General features: G+C 36.0%; 2 protein-coding genes across 2 annotated transcripts in view; one reads left to right on the plus strand and one right to left on the minus strand.

The window, feature by feature from the left end:
- The first annotated feature begins 13 nt into the window (after nucleotides 1–13).
- On the plus strand, nucleotides 14–2,114 carry LOC306885123 (protein Abitram-like). The gene is made up of 5 exons (XM_079441468.1): nucleotides 14–218; nucleotides 668–771; nucleotides 907–969; nucleotides 1,057–1,126; nucleotides 1,229–2,114. Exons 2-5 carry the CDS (start codon nucleotides 671–673, stop codon nucleotides 1,256–1,258), a joined length of 264 nt encoding a protein of 87 aa, XP_079297594.1. The 5' UTR covers nucleotides 14–218; nucleotides 668–670; the 3' UTR covers nucleotides 1,259–2,114.
- The window catches only part of LOC306885122 (alpha-catulin-like), a 53,296-nt gene continuing 42,907 nt past the window's right edge, over nucleotides 2,114–12,502 (minus strand). The window contains exons 9-19 of the mRNA XM_079441467.1: nucleotides 12,269–12,427; nucleotides 11,812–11,904; nucleotides 10,270–10,420; nucleotides 9,383–9,420; nucleotides 9,244–9,294; nucleotides 8,227–8,381; nucleotides 7,935–7,983; nucleotides 6,233–6,289; nucleotides 5,314–5,433; nucleotides 4,724–4,807; nucleotides 2,114–3,494 (exon numbers count right to left, since the gene is read on the minus strand). Coding sequence (XP_079297593.1) covers nucleotides 3,330–3,494; nucleotides 4,724–4,807; nucleotides 5,314–5,433; nucleotides 6,233–6,289; nucleotides 7,935–7,983; nucleotides 8,227–8,381; nucleotides 9,244–9,294; nucleotides 9,383–9,420; nucleotides 10,270–10,420; nucleotides 11,812–11,904; nucleotides 12,269–12,427 — 1,122 coding nt within the window. The 3' untranslated portion in view covers nucleotides 2,114–3,329. The remainder of the gene's footprint in view (nucleotides 3,495–4,723; nucleotides 4,808–5,313; nucleotides 5,434–6,232; nucleotides 6,290–7,934; nucleotides 7,984–8,226; nucleotides 8,382–9,243; nucleotides 9,295–9,382; nucleotides 9,421–10,269; nucleotides 10,421–11,811; nucleotides 11,905–12,268; nucleotides 12,428–12,502) is intronic.

Here is a 12,502-nt window from a genome sequence, read left to right on the forward strand (position 1 = left end):
TGATTTGTCTTCCGGGTTCAAACATCACTTTAAGATGTGATCAGGATGTATCAGCCTCTGTAATATTTTTCTTTTTTAATTTAATTGCTGTGGTGAAAACTGACATGGAAGATAGTGAAAAGAAAGCCCCGTCCGTAATCATATACTTTTTTAAGATGTTAAGTGTTGGTGTAAATGTTAGTAGACCTGAAAAGAAAAGCATGTGAGCACTCCAACAGGTAAATATATTATATTCTCTTCCCTGTGCAATTTTCTTAGTTTCTTCAACTACGTACACTTTTACAAAGTTTATTTTATTTAAACTAGCGGATAGCAGCGGTTTTTTCTTTTTGTTGATGAATATCACATTGTAACTATTTCAGAACTTTATTTTTATACACTTCAGAGATGTTTTTGTATATATTTTAATCTGTACATAAATCCCAGTTCCGAACTTTAATATCTTAAATACTATAAATATAATATTACATATTTTAAACCACGATGATCTGAACCAACTATGTCTAACATGTTGGAAATGTTGCAGGGAATGTCCATATGTCCACTCTTCTTTATTTTCTGAAAGTCCACAGGGTCATAAGTGTTCATATTTGGAGAAACACCCCTCTATACTTACCTCTAAACATACTTTTGCTGTGAAAACATAACTCTGTTTCCTTCTTATCAGGACATGCGTCATCACACTCATCCTATCCTTCAGAATGGACGAAAAATCAAAAACATGAACTACCAGATAAGTGATGGATGCAGCCGTCTGAAGAGTCAAAGCGAGTGAGTACCTTTGCCTTTAATGTTTTCCATACTGTAAATACAATCAATCAACACGGTAATGATTGTGATAATTACTTTTATATCTTAATTTACACTTTCCCTGAACATTATCAGTAAATATGATTTATTCTGCAGGGTGGTCAGTTCCTCAGAGTTTGCACCACTGTGTAGAGATGAACAGCAATACACCATATTCAGGTCAGTTACACAGACTGTCACTTGATAAACATTACATTGAATTTCTATCATCTTAAAATGATGTCAGTTCGACTTATATTTTCGCAGCTGTATCAGAGGACGTCTCCTAGAAGTAAATGAAGCCATTCTGAACAATCCAGATCTGTTATTGGAAGAGGTTACCACCAGTACTGCTTAAAAAAAAAAATAGATGGAAAATCGGTGTAATCTTTTCCAAATTTAAGACCACGTGTGTGAATTGTGTTCTTTTTTGGCACAGCCTTCCACAGAGGGATACATTGCAGTTTAAATTACCTAAATTTGAAGAGAGTGTCACTGAAGGCCTTCTGACCAGAGAACAATGAGGAGGTTCTGACTAAAAGAAACCAACAAGAAGAGCCTTGCTGAGAGCAACTTGCACTTTGAAGCTGCTGACTGACTGCTGAGTCTGCTTTGAAGAATAACTACTTCAAGCAGGTGGAAACGTCAATGGCATTGTGACGGTGTGCCACTTACATTTCAAAAAACATCTTGAGAAAATTTGAAGGAACGAAGACTTGTCTGCTGGATCCAGAGCAGTCTTGGATTTCATTTTGTTGGACCACTATTCATGAGATACATAACAATGCCAGTGTTTATTTTTTCATTAAGAACTGCTTTAATTTGAGAAGTAACAGGTCACAGTTTTATGGCAACCAGAAGGGAAATAATGTGTCTGTTTATATAGCCCTAACCTTTTGGAGATCATTATTAAGTTAATGCTAAATTAGGGAACTGCTCCCTTCTGAATGTATTCAACTAGCTTTTATATGTTTGTTTTTATTCAGTCAATTTATTTTACACCAACTAAGGTCAGTGCTCTCAAAACAATTAACAGCAATCTCGCCATTGTCATTTTCCAAAACAGATTGTAAAACTGACCGACCCAAAACTTACAAACATCGTGGTGTATGTAAACTTGTATTTTCAATATAGCTGATCATATAACCAACAAAGAATTTCAATGGTTTTGATGTTAGTATGTGCTTTTAATAAATGTATTGATTGAAGATAATATGCATTTCATCATGAGTATGTTTCAATAGTCTGCTTGGATGGCCTTATAATGTATAAAATTGAATAAGAAATGTTTTGTGCATAAATAAATCACTCAAACATAAATATTTAAGAAAAATAACATATATTTAGATTTTTTTCTGATTTCACAATCATTCAATGGTCCAACACTAATACAACTCAAGGTCATAGCTGCACAATCATCTCTAAAGCTTATGGTTTGACTGACTGAAGTATAAATCCGAGGAACATTTTAGCAGTGTATCAACTAGAATTGGTGTGTGAATGGAAACCCAGTTCTGAAGAGCCTTTTAATCTGTGCCGTACTAAAAAGTTCCATACACGACAGGCTAAGCTATTGATTTATATACCGTCTCACTCTAACCTTTTAGGTTAATGTACCAAAGCTTGACTTACATTGTTAGTACTGAAGTAAAAATACAAATCACAGTGACCTACAAGGCAGTCAATACTATTCCAAGGCTGTCACTCCTACGCAAGTACAATTTTCAGGTGGACTACGCCAGTCCACCTGAAAATTAAAATTCTGTCTTTATTTACTTGCCCTCGTGTCATTCCAAACCTGTATGATCTTCAGTGGAACATAAAAGATGTTTTAAAATATGTTGAAACTTTTTTGTCTGTACAATGAAAGTCAATGGGGTCTGAAACAAGAGTTTTTAGATTTCAAAATCACTTATTTTTGTGTTCCACAGAAGTCAGGTTTGGAATGATATGAGGGTAACGATAACAGAATGTTCAATTTTAGGTGACCTTCCCTTTGAGAGGAACTGTCTTTCATTATTGTCCTTCAGAAATGCCTCTTTGGAAAGTAACGTTCCCTGCTGTAAACACTCAATAAACGGTTTCATACTAATATATCCAAAGTCACTGAAACTGTGTCTTGCACAGCACTGAGCAGACTGCCTTGTGTAGGAAGATGATTAAAACTGGATATATTTGGCATCAACTTGTACATGAGGCAGTTATGTTAAAAACAGTGTGCAGAGTTTTTTTGCATCGACTTTTATCATATACACCTCAATGTTGGCTAATCACGAGAAACGCAGCTGAATATTCGGTTAAAACCGTAGCTTATTTACCAGCCATTACACTTGAAAGAGTCGCATAATGACTTGAGCGCATGCAAAGAAGGGTTTTTTTCTTCAATATTTTTTGGTATCTGGAATGAGGCTGGTAATGCTAACGCTATCGTACACCACAAAGCGAATGGGCAAAAGCACAAAGAATGGCACGTTGTGGGCGAGTGCATTGCCATGCACTGTGTGCGTGAGAACAGGCAGAAGCGCCTTTGGTTTTCAGAACTATTTGCTCTCCAGGAATGTTAGAGTGGCCATGTGCTGCTCCAGGGATTTGACCCCAAAGCCGTTGGAGCCTTTGCCATTCAGAGTTTCCTCACTGACGGTCGTGCTCGGCTGCTTCTCCCTCCAGTGCTGAGGTGAAGCCAGACAGCTGCGTTCTGCTTTACACTGGAATTAAAAGGTAGAAGATACAGTTTAATACAAACATGCTCTAAGATTTGATCGTACACATTTTTTTAATTGATAGAACAGAACATAAATCACACCAAAACATTAAATAATAAGTGAGGGTGCACAATATCTCACATGGCACGTTGTGAAAAATTTATTTAGAGCTTTTTAAATTGATTATTAACATTCAATATTGTAAGTTTATGCATGCTCATTTCCTCAGTTTTTAATTATCTTTGCTGTAATCTAACACTCTTTAAAGTTCATCTTTAATAACACAATTTAATCAGCTAGATTTTTAATATCGGTGCATCTATGACATATTAGCACAAGACTGTTTCCTAACCAGCATGGAGATACTATTAATTTTATTTTACTTCATTTTTCATTAATATTTTAATTAGTTTTTATTTTAATATTTTCTGTTGTCATTTTAATTTGGTTTAAATTGTTAGGAATTTTGTTGTGTGCTTTTGTATTTTTTTGCATTTTTAAATGTCTATATAATTTGTGTTCATTTTATTTCAGTTTTAAGTTTAGTTTTTTTAATATATCAAGTTAAACAAAATGAAAATGAGAAATGTGACAACTAGCTGAAATAAAACAAGTTTAAGTTTTTTTTCCCATTTTATTTCAAGAAACTAGTTTTTTATGGTTTTAGTTTAACTTTTGTATAACTAAGTTTACTATAGAAAGCCTGTTCCTTATCACAATGTGTTCCTTTACATGGAAATCTTTTTTGTCATGCAATGTATCCCTTTTTTGTTTTTGTCCTAACCAAACACAAACAATATTAAAATTCAGGCTGATACAGCTAATCTAATAATTATTGCCTCAATGGCAGATAGCCATGATTATAATGTACAGTATGAAAAATGGATATTCATTTTGAGATTTTTAAAATGTCATCAAATTTGCGCTGAGGGCGTCCCGAGTTCTAATCCCGACTAAAGGACATTTCCAGATCCTACCCCCTATCTCTCTCCCACTTCACTTCCTGTCAGCTCTGATCTGTCCTATCATAATAAAGGCAAAAATGCAACAAAAAAGTTTTTTTTAAATGTCATCAAATTGTTTTTTTGTTTTTTTTAAAGAAGTGTTACATGACAGCATGAATGTAATTAAATATAAAAATAGAGATGATGAGCAAACACAATTAAATATACATTACCAACCAATAGGGATCAAATTAAAAAGTTAATCCAGATGTTCATGTTGCTTCCTACCTTTCTGATGAGCTTATTACAGATGGGCAGTAAAGAGACCACCACTGTCAAGATGCCTTTGGTATTCTGTATGGATGAGTCAACCTGAACGACACAAGAAAAACAGATGGATCATTAGCTGACTAAACTTCCCAAAATACAGTTTTGCTAACACGAGGGCTCCTGAAAACATGCTGGGAGATCCCGATTGAGCTTGTTTTTCCGGAGATCGTTTTTTTGGTTCCACAGCACGACACAAACACAGCCTCTATAAACCTATTTAAACCTGCCTTTGGCTGTGACTTTTGCTTTATCAAAACAGAAGGATGACCCTGGACATCATACCATTTTATCAGGTTAAATGGAGTCAGGAAATGGAGTAAGATCAGTGTCTTTGCAGGAGAAACCAATTTATTATCTAATCACATGTGGCAGTGACCTGTGACTTTAAACTTTAGTTTATATTGTTCTCTTTAAATGTCTAAATGAAGATGAATCGATATAATTTGAATCCTCAGATTCTAAATTATGAATTTAAGTGCATTAATGGATTAAACTGTCAAGTCAAACAAACAAAAACCCTACTCATGTCTGCTCCATTCACTGATTACCTTCTGAAAGATGGCGCTCTTGCCCTGAACCGGAGTCTTGGCACAGACCTGCAGCTGTTGACATGCGGCTGACAGCTTCTCAGTCTCAGATAGGATAAGGATTCTGTCTTCATCCAGCAGCTATAACACAGACACAATATGTGGCTTTAACATTTAAAGTAGAACATTTGAGAGATGAGGAATCGAAACAAACTTTAATACAGCAGATCTTTTGCTTAAAGACTAATTTTCTACATTAGACATAATTTTTTATGATGTTCTTTAAATATGCAAAATTATGAACATGACGGCCTGAACGAGACAGAAGACAATTTTGTAAATTCAGTAAAAACAAGCTGATAGACTACACTTGTGGAAGTGGCTTTATTTTGCTTTAGAAGTTACTTTTTCATTATATATATATATATATATATATATATATATATATATATATATATATATATATATAGGGGCGTTTTGTTTTGTATGCATATAGTATTGCTTTCCTTTCTACGATCCTTACAGGACTTCCTGCAGCAAGGACAAATTTAACAATCTAATAGCCCTAATTGAGACTTTCACCCAAAACTGCATTACAGGTTTGCCAAAGTGAGGTAATTGCTGAATTTGAACTGATGGATAAATAAATGGACGCAAGCGATTTGTATTAGCCGTACTCTGTTTGCAGCTGGGGAAATGCATTGTGGGTCAGGCAAGTTTGAGATTATTAATCAAACCGTGCAGTGCACCACAAATGTCAGGCTCTGTGATTATGGATGAGTGGCCCCTGTCGGCCCCAGCCAGAGCAGGGTTAAGTAACTCTGATAGCCACGTCTCAGTGGTCCTAATGAGATGGATGGCAGTCATTACAGTCCTTTATTTACAGGCAACTAATTAAACTGTGGTACATAAGGGCCTGGTGGGCGCGCGTGTGTGTTACCTGTGTGGAGAGAGAGTGGAGGATGTTGCACAGCTGGAGACCTTGATCTGACAACACCTGGAAAATAAATCCATAATGTAAGGCTTTACTCTGTATCAGAGTAAATGTTACAAAACTTGAATGAAGTTAAAGGTGCATCAAGATTTTTTTTTACATTAAAGTAAGTAAAACCTAAAGAAATTAATAGCGCAAATATGCATGTTTTTCCTGGACATGTCCTGGCTGGGATTAATAATTGCCTAAAACAGACGAGTTTTGGCTTTGTTTTCCTATTGTTTTCATACTTGCTGAAGGATACGACTTGTAGTCTGACCAATGGCATGTAGCCATTGTATATAGTCAACCAATCAGGGCATGTGATCTACAGAGAACAGTCAAAAGCAATGCAAATACGAGTTCACATAATATGGAAAACAAAATTGCAAAACAAAGCCAATACCCAGACATTTTAGGCAATTTAAAATCCCAGCCAGGACATGTTCAGGACAAGTGGATGTATGGCCACCCTAATGTACACTGACACAAGATAAAGACTCAAGTCAGGTCACACTTTCAGTGGCCTAGAAGAAATTAATTCTACATACAGGTCTGTTCACACCAAGAACGATAATGTTTCCGTTTCCTATGTGCATGTGCAGCAGTTTTGTCGTCTGCTGCTTTAAATGCTCAAGTTCTTTCTGATTGGCGGTCAATGTTTTTATCATTCATCAGCTGGAAAATTGATGTGAAAGTGATTCCAACAATATTGTTATTAGCGTTATAGAACTTTCTTATTCTTATAGAATTAGAACGATTATATATTATATTTGCAATGCGTCCAGGCAGCTATTTCAAGCATCTAATACCAATTCCTACCTACCTGAAATCTACTCACAAAAAATTACTTTAACATCTCACTGATATTTAGGACTGAAGTCTCAAGAAAATGACAAAAGCGGCATTTAGTAGTCAAATCCAATGATTAGTGTCATGCTGTCATGTCAAAATTATCATAATTACCAGAGTAGTTCAAAACCTCAGAAATTGTTTGTTACTATGGCAATGCTCATAATGTCAAAATTGATCCATGTAAAAAAACAGCATGGAAAAATACTTAATCGCTATATTAAATCACCTCTATATGCTTGTATGTCTTGAAGAAATCGAAACGGATAACACTGGCATAAACAGAAATTTGTATCATATGAAATAACATGGTCACTGCCTTTTGGTTATTTTTACATGAAGTCACATCGATCAAGTGAGATAACTTGAAGACTTTGTTATTTCAAATTATGAGTTTCCAAGTTGTAATTGTGTGTTTGACGTGAACTGTTTACTAGTAGGAAACTCATAATTATGGGAATTGCAACATGACGTCAATGCAGCAAAGGCTATAAAAAGAGGTACATAGACATATTAAAGAAACTTCGCAGTGCTGTTCTGCTGTGACGTTGAGCAGGTAAACTTGCTCTGTCAGATAAGAGCTTGTGTTTGGGTGGAGGCCAGTGTGCTCCACTAATAGAACGACACACTGCCTAATCAGCATTTCCTCCCCATTCACAGCACACATCCTGCTCTGGATCACTGTATCTCACAGACAAATGACAGCTGGCTTTAATAATATATTGATCCATCTTTTCCAGGGGATTCATTGCTCTTAATGGCACCTTGAATAGATTCAATTAAAAAAACCTATGAGAGAGAATGAATGCTGGCGTACCTCAGCTTGGTGGAATAGATCCAAAGTTGTCTTCAGTAGGCCTTCCCCCCTTAATCACAGAGTGCAAAACAGAAGAGAGTTAATGCAACATCCTTAGAAGATCCATAAAACTGATTGTGTAGGCTGACAGAAAGTGCAGATTAACAACAACATGGTTTTGTCTTCTGAACAGACATTTTTCATAAAGCTTCAACTTTCCAGTACACTGCATTTAATTTCCTGTGTAATATAACACTACTCGAACCAATCTGATAATCTGATAAACGGACTTTGAGGTTTTCCAGTGGGTTACCTGGTGAAGAGGTACATGGAATACGCCATGCTGGATATGACCTGACACAGCTGAACCATCTCGTGGTCCTGCTCGTCCCAGCGCTCCACCTCTGAGTCCACATCTGAGGTGAGGAGACACAGTTCCAGCCCAAGCTTGGCAATGGTGGTTTGCTCCTGTATAGATCAACATTAGAAGACTCTTCAGATCATGGCCACAAGGATACATTCAAGCAGAAAGAAATACTGACAAATTACTATATTTTTATTTAAATGTATTTAGCAGAAGTTACAGTAACTAAGAATTTTCCATTGCTTACAGTTTTAAAGTGCTAAAAAAAATTGTTTATCTGGTATATTGCATTTTCAAGCTTTAAAAATATTCCCACACTAATTGTTTTCACTGTGTGAAAAAAAGCTGAAATTAAATAAAATTATTATTAGATGAAAAACTAAAACTTGAAACCTTGCCAAGTTTTTATTAAACTAATAAAAATTACAAAAGCACATAAAATATTACTACTTCTATTAAATTGACAACTGAAAATATAAAAATATAAGTTTAATTTAAAATATTAATAAATTCTGTAGTATATAAATAATAGTAAAATAACACATAATTTGCCAGAGACTATTCTAAAAGTTAGAGATGCAACGAACTGAGGTTTAGACTTTCAAATTATTTTTTTTGTGACCAAATTAATACATAAAAATAAACAAATCAGTTTCATCCCACTTAGGCTTATCAGTTGTCCGTTAAATCTTAATTAAGTTCCGTTGTAATGTTTTGTGAAGTCTAGGTCATAGAGTTTCTCGAAAATTAGGTTTTGGGGTGGACTGAAAATGCAAATACTGTAATCTACATTTGGAAATGGAATGGTAAGCGTCTATATAATTTTCTGGATAAAAATTACAAATGAGGTCAAGAATAGAGCATGATGGAAAATTTTCAACCCAGTCTTTTCCATCTGAAAGATAAAAATGATCATTACTTCAACTTTTTTGTTCATACATTATGTTTTATTAGGAGAAATTGTACCTCTGCGTCAAGTTTGGCAGCCTTGACTGTCTTCAGGTTGGCAGAGTGTTTCTATAAAATAGATGAATCGGTAAATAATGAAGGACATGATATGGTAATAGAAATTTGTGATAAAATCATAACTGCTTGTGAGACTTACCCCTGGTCTGGGTAGAGACAGATATGCTTTCTTATCACCTAAAATGAGGAAGACATTTTAAGTATTAAAACCACATATAACTATATACAGGACACTATATAAAACATAAAACTTGGGTCAAATACATGTCTAGCCAGAAAAAGGCTGTGGATAATGATGTGGATGAACAGATACAAAGGCAGGATCTTGGGGGATGACAGTTTGTTTTGGGAAATATCTCGGTTGGCTCCGATGACGACTGGGAGCCTCTCATCTGGAACAAAAACATCTCCCCAGGCACCGGGTTTCTGTCATGTTACTGATGCCTTCCTTCAGACTCTGACAAATATCGTTGCCACATAAAGCTCTTTATGTGCTGCCGTGAGAAAACCAGAGTTTCACTCGGAAGAGTTGCCATCGCTCAAACTGATCCTTGAGCGCTATGTCCAAATACAGATGAGTGAAAGGACTTTCACAGACCTGTAATCTCAGTACGGCTGCAGCAATACACGCTTAACCTTGCCTACAGAGATTTATCCAGCCTCTATTCAATTACCTCATGTGAGGGATGTGGATGCAGTGTAAATGTCAAAGCCGCACATCTTTAGCGGCTGGAAAAGATAGCAATCTGGCCACGAGGAAAAAGACCTTTAAAAACCCTTATCGCTGCCCTGCCCATAGGCATGAACAAAAAATTGTGTGCACCTGGAAATACCTGCTACTGATGCATTCAAAGCACCCATGAAATCCAGATTACAATATTGTGGTAAGTACTGTGGTAAATGCAGATCTCATACATACATAAGGGTCTTTCATATCTTGGGCTGGAAAAAGAAGTTGTTTGAGTTTGAAGTCCTAAAAGTCAGCCTACAAATTGATAACATGACTGAACAGCTTGACTAACACACCTCTGCGGCCCTCAAACACATCGTTGATCTCCTTCAGTAGGATGGCCATGTCGCACAACTGGGACTCCCAGGCCTCGCAAAACACATCCAGGTTTTCTTTGGCAATCTTGCTGGTGGGGTGCAGAGCAAGGGTCTGTGCTGCTGAAATGATCTGACAGGAAAAATTGAGGGGAAATGCTTTTTAACACTCTTTTCAAGAACTTTCTTGCCAACTTTAAATACAAGACCATCAAATCACCAAATACATTATAATCTTAAAAAACTTCATATTCATCAAAAAATCCTGAAAAAAAAAAATAAGTACCACCGCTTTGCCGTCACAGGAATAAATTACATTTTAAAATATGTTATTTTATTACTTGAGTATATATTTATTACTTGTTTATAAAGGGTAGTACATATAATCAAATAATGCAATATGTATGCATGCATATTTATTTGATTTTATTTTTGCATGGGTACCTTTCCTGGGTGCATAGGTAAGAAAATTTGTCTGAAGTAATGGCTGCCGAAAATTCAGTATTGCTGTCACAGGAATAAATTACATTTCAAAATATAATCACATAGAAAACAGTTAGTTTAAATTGTAATTATAATTCACAATATTACTGTTTTACTGCATTTTTGATTAAATAAATACAGCCTTGGTGAGCATAAGAGATTTCTTTCAAAAACCTCAGTGTACTGTCATTTTTGATGTGACTGCATAATTCAACTCCTGTGCAACATCTGAATATCAATATTCATCGTTGGTTTCTTTCTAGTGTCCCACAGCATAAATGCACCATCTCTGTCGGCAACTGCATAATTATGATTTACAGCTTACTGGGAGGATGTTTCAAAAAACAAACACAGCGAAGCAGAGCTCGTCTCCGCTGAGGGTGTGGATTCAGCTGGTAATTACCTGTGGCTTTTGGAATTACTGATAAAGCAACTCATTATCATGCACCCCTGAAGCTGCCGCTCACCCGCTGTGCTCTTATTGGCTGCCTGATCTTTAGGCCTCATCATTATTGGCTGGTGAGGTGAGACTGCCCTCTCTAAGAACACTCATTCCTGCATGAAATCAGATATGCTAATGAAGTGTGCTGATGAAATGCACTGCAAATATACTCGAATGTTAAATATTACATTCTGTGCATTGGCCCAATCTTACCTTTCTTTTTGATTTCATGTGTTAACTACTGTTTGCATTGAAAAAGAAAACAAGCAAGAACCGCAAAGATGATTTTGATGCATGATTTGTTTTTTTTTTCATCCAGCTGAAAATGCATTTTAATTGCAATTTCTTGCTATTTTATGCCTATGTAAGTGTGTTTGTCTCTGCTGTTTTTTCTGTAATCGGAGCTGCAAAGTCAACAACAACAGTGCAAAATGTGTCAAATAAGCATTGGTGATTTTTGGAAAATAAGCAGTAACTGAGGCGAATAACAATCTTCTTTCATTCTTTTATTAACTAAATCTATATTCTGTAAGTCTATGAAAGCCTGAAAAAAAAGGTGTCAGATTCCTACTTTACTAGCAGACAACCTCTCTGTTTACCTGAGGTCCAATGACACGGAAAGTTTCCTCAGCGTGAATACAAGTGATCTCCAGCGGCTCGGTCCCCGAAATGTGGCAGAGCAAACGACAAGTCTGAAATCAGAATAAATGGCACTGCACTGAAGTTCACCCTATAGTGAAATTCAAACACTTCAGTAGATTATACAACATAGCTATTGTTAAATGCACCGCAATGCACCAACCTGACAATAAGTACTGAATGCACTTATTATAATAAATATAAGCAAATATAATAAGTGTAATAATAATAGACATAATAATAGCAGTTTATTTCGAATCCTAATTGCTTTTGAATTTTAATAAATTCCTTAAATTCAACAACTCTGGAAACTGCACCTGGTGTTACAGTACTACAGAATATTTTTTTTTTTTAAATAAATAAACTGCTTTCTAATCAAATCTTTGTCAGAACAATGTGTTAAACAGAGCCGCTCACCTCCACCAGTTGCTCTTTGTGTTCGGTCAGTGTGCCAGCATAATCAGCCACGGCCTCCAGGTTTCCATCCCCACCGGAGGCCTTCAGGGCCTGCAGCACTAGATGATCTGAATGCAGCTTCAGCAGCTCAGTGGCCCTTCCCACCGCCACTCTATGAAGCTGAACAAAAGGAAAAGTCCAATAACATAAACTGACCAGTGTTTCCTAAATATTCCCCAAGTATGCAAAGCAAGA

Source organism: Barbus barbus (genome assembly GCF_936440315.1).
Source record: "Barbus barbus genome assembly, chromosome: 19".
NCBI lineage: Eukaryota > Metazoa > Chordata > Actinopteri > Cypriniformes > Cyprinidae > Barbus > Barbus barbus.

What these genes read in the sequence shown, in the direction of transcription:
- LOC306885123 (XM_079441468.1), top strand. Translation starts at nt 671, where the DNA reads ATGCGTCATCACACTCATCCTATCCTTCAGAATGGACGAAAAATCAAA. An exon ending in CGTCTGAAGAGTCAAAGCGA is followed by an intron (nt 772 to 906) that starts GTGAGTACCTTT and finishes TTTATTCTGCAG; the next exon opens with GGTGGTCAGTTCCTCAGAGT. An exon ending in CAGCAATACACCATATTCAG is followed by an intron (nt 970 to 1,056) that starts GTCAGTTACACA and finishes ATATTTTCGCAG; the next exon opens with CTGTATCAGAGGACGTCTCC.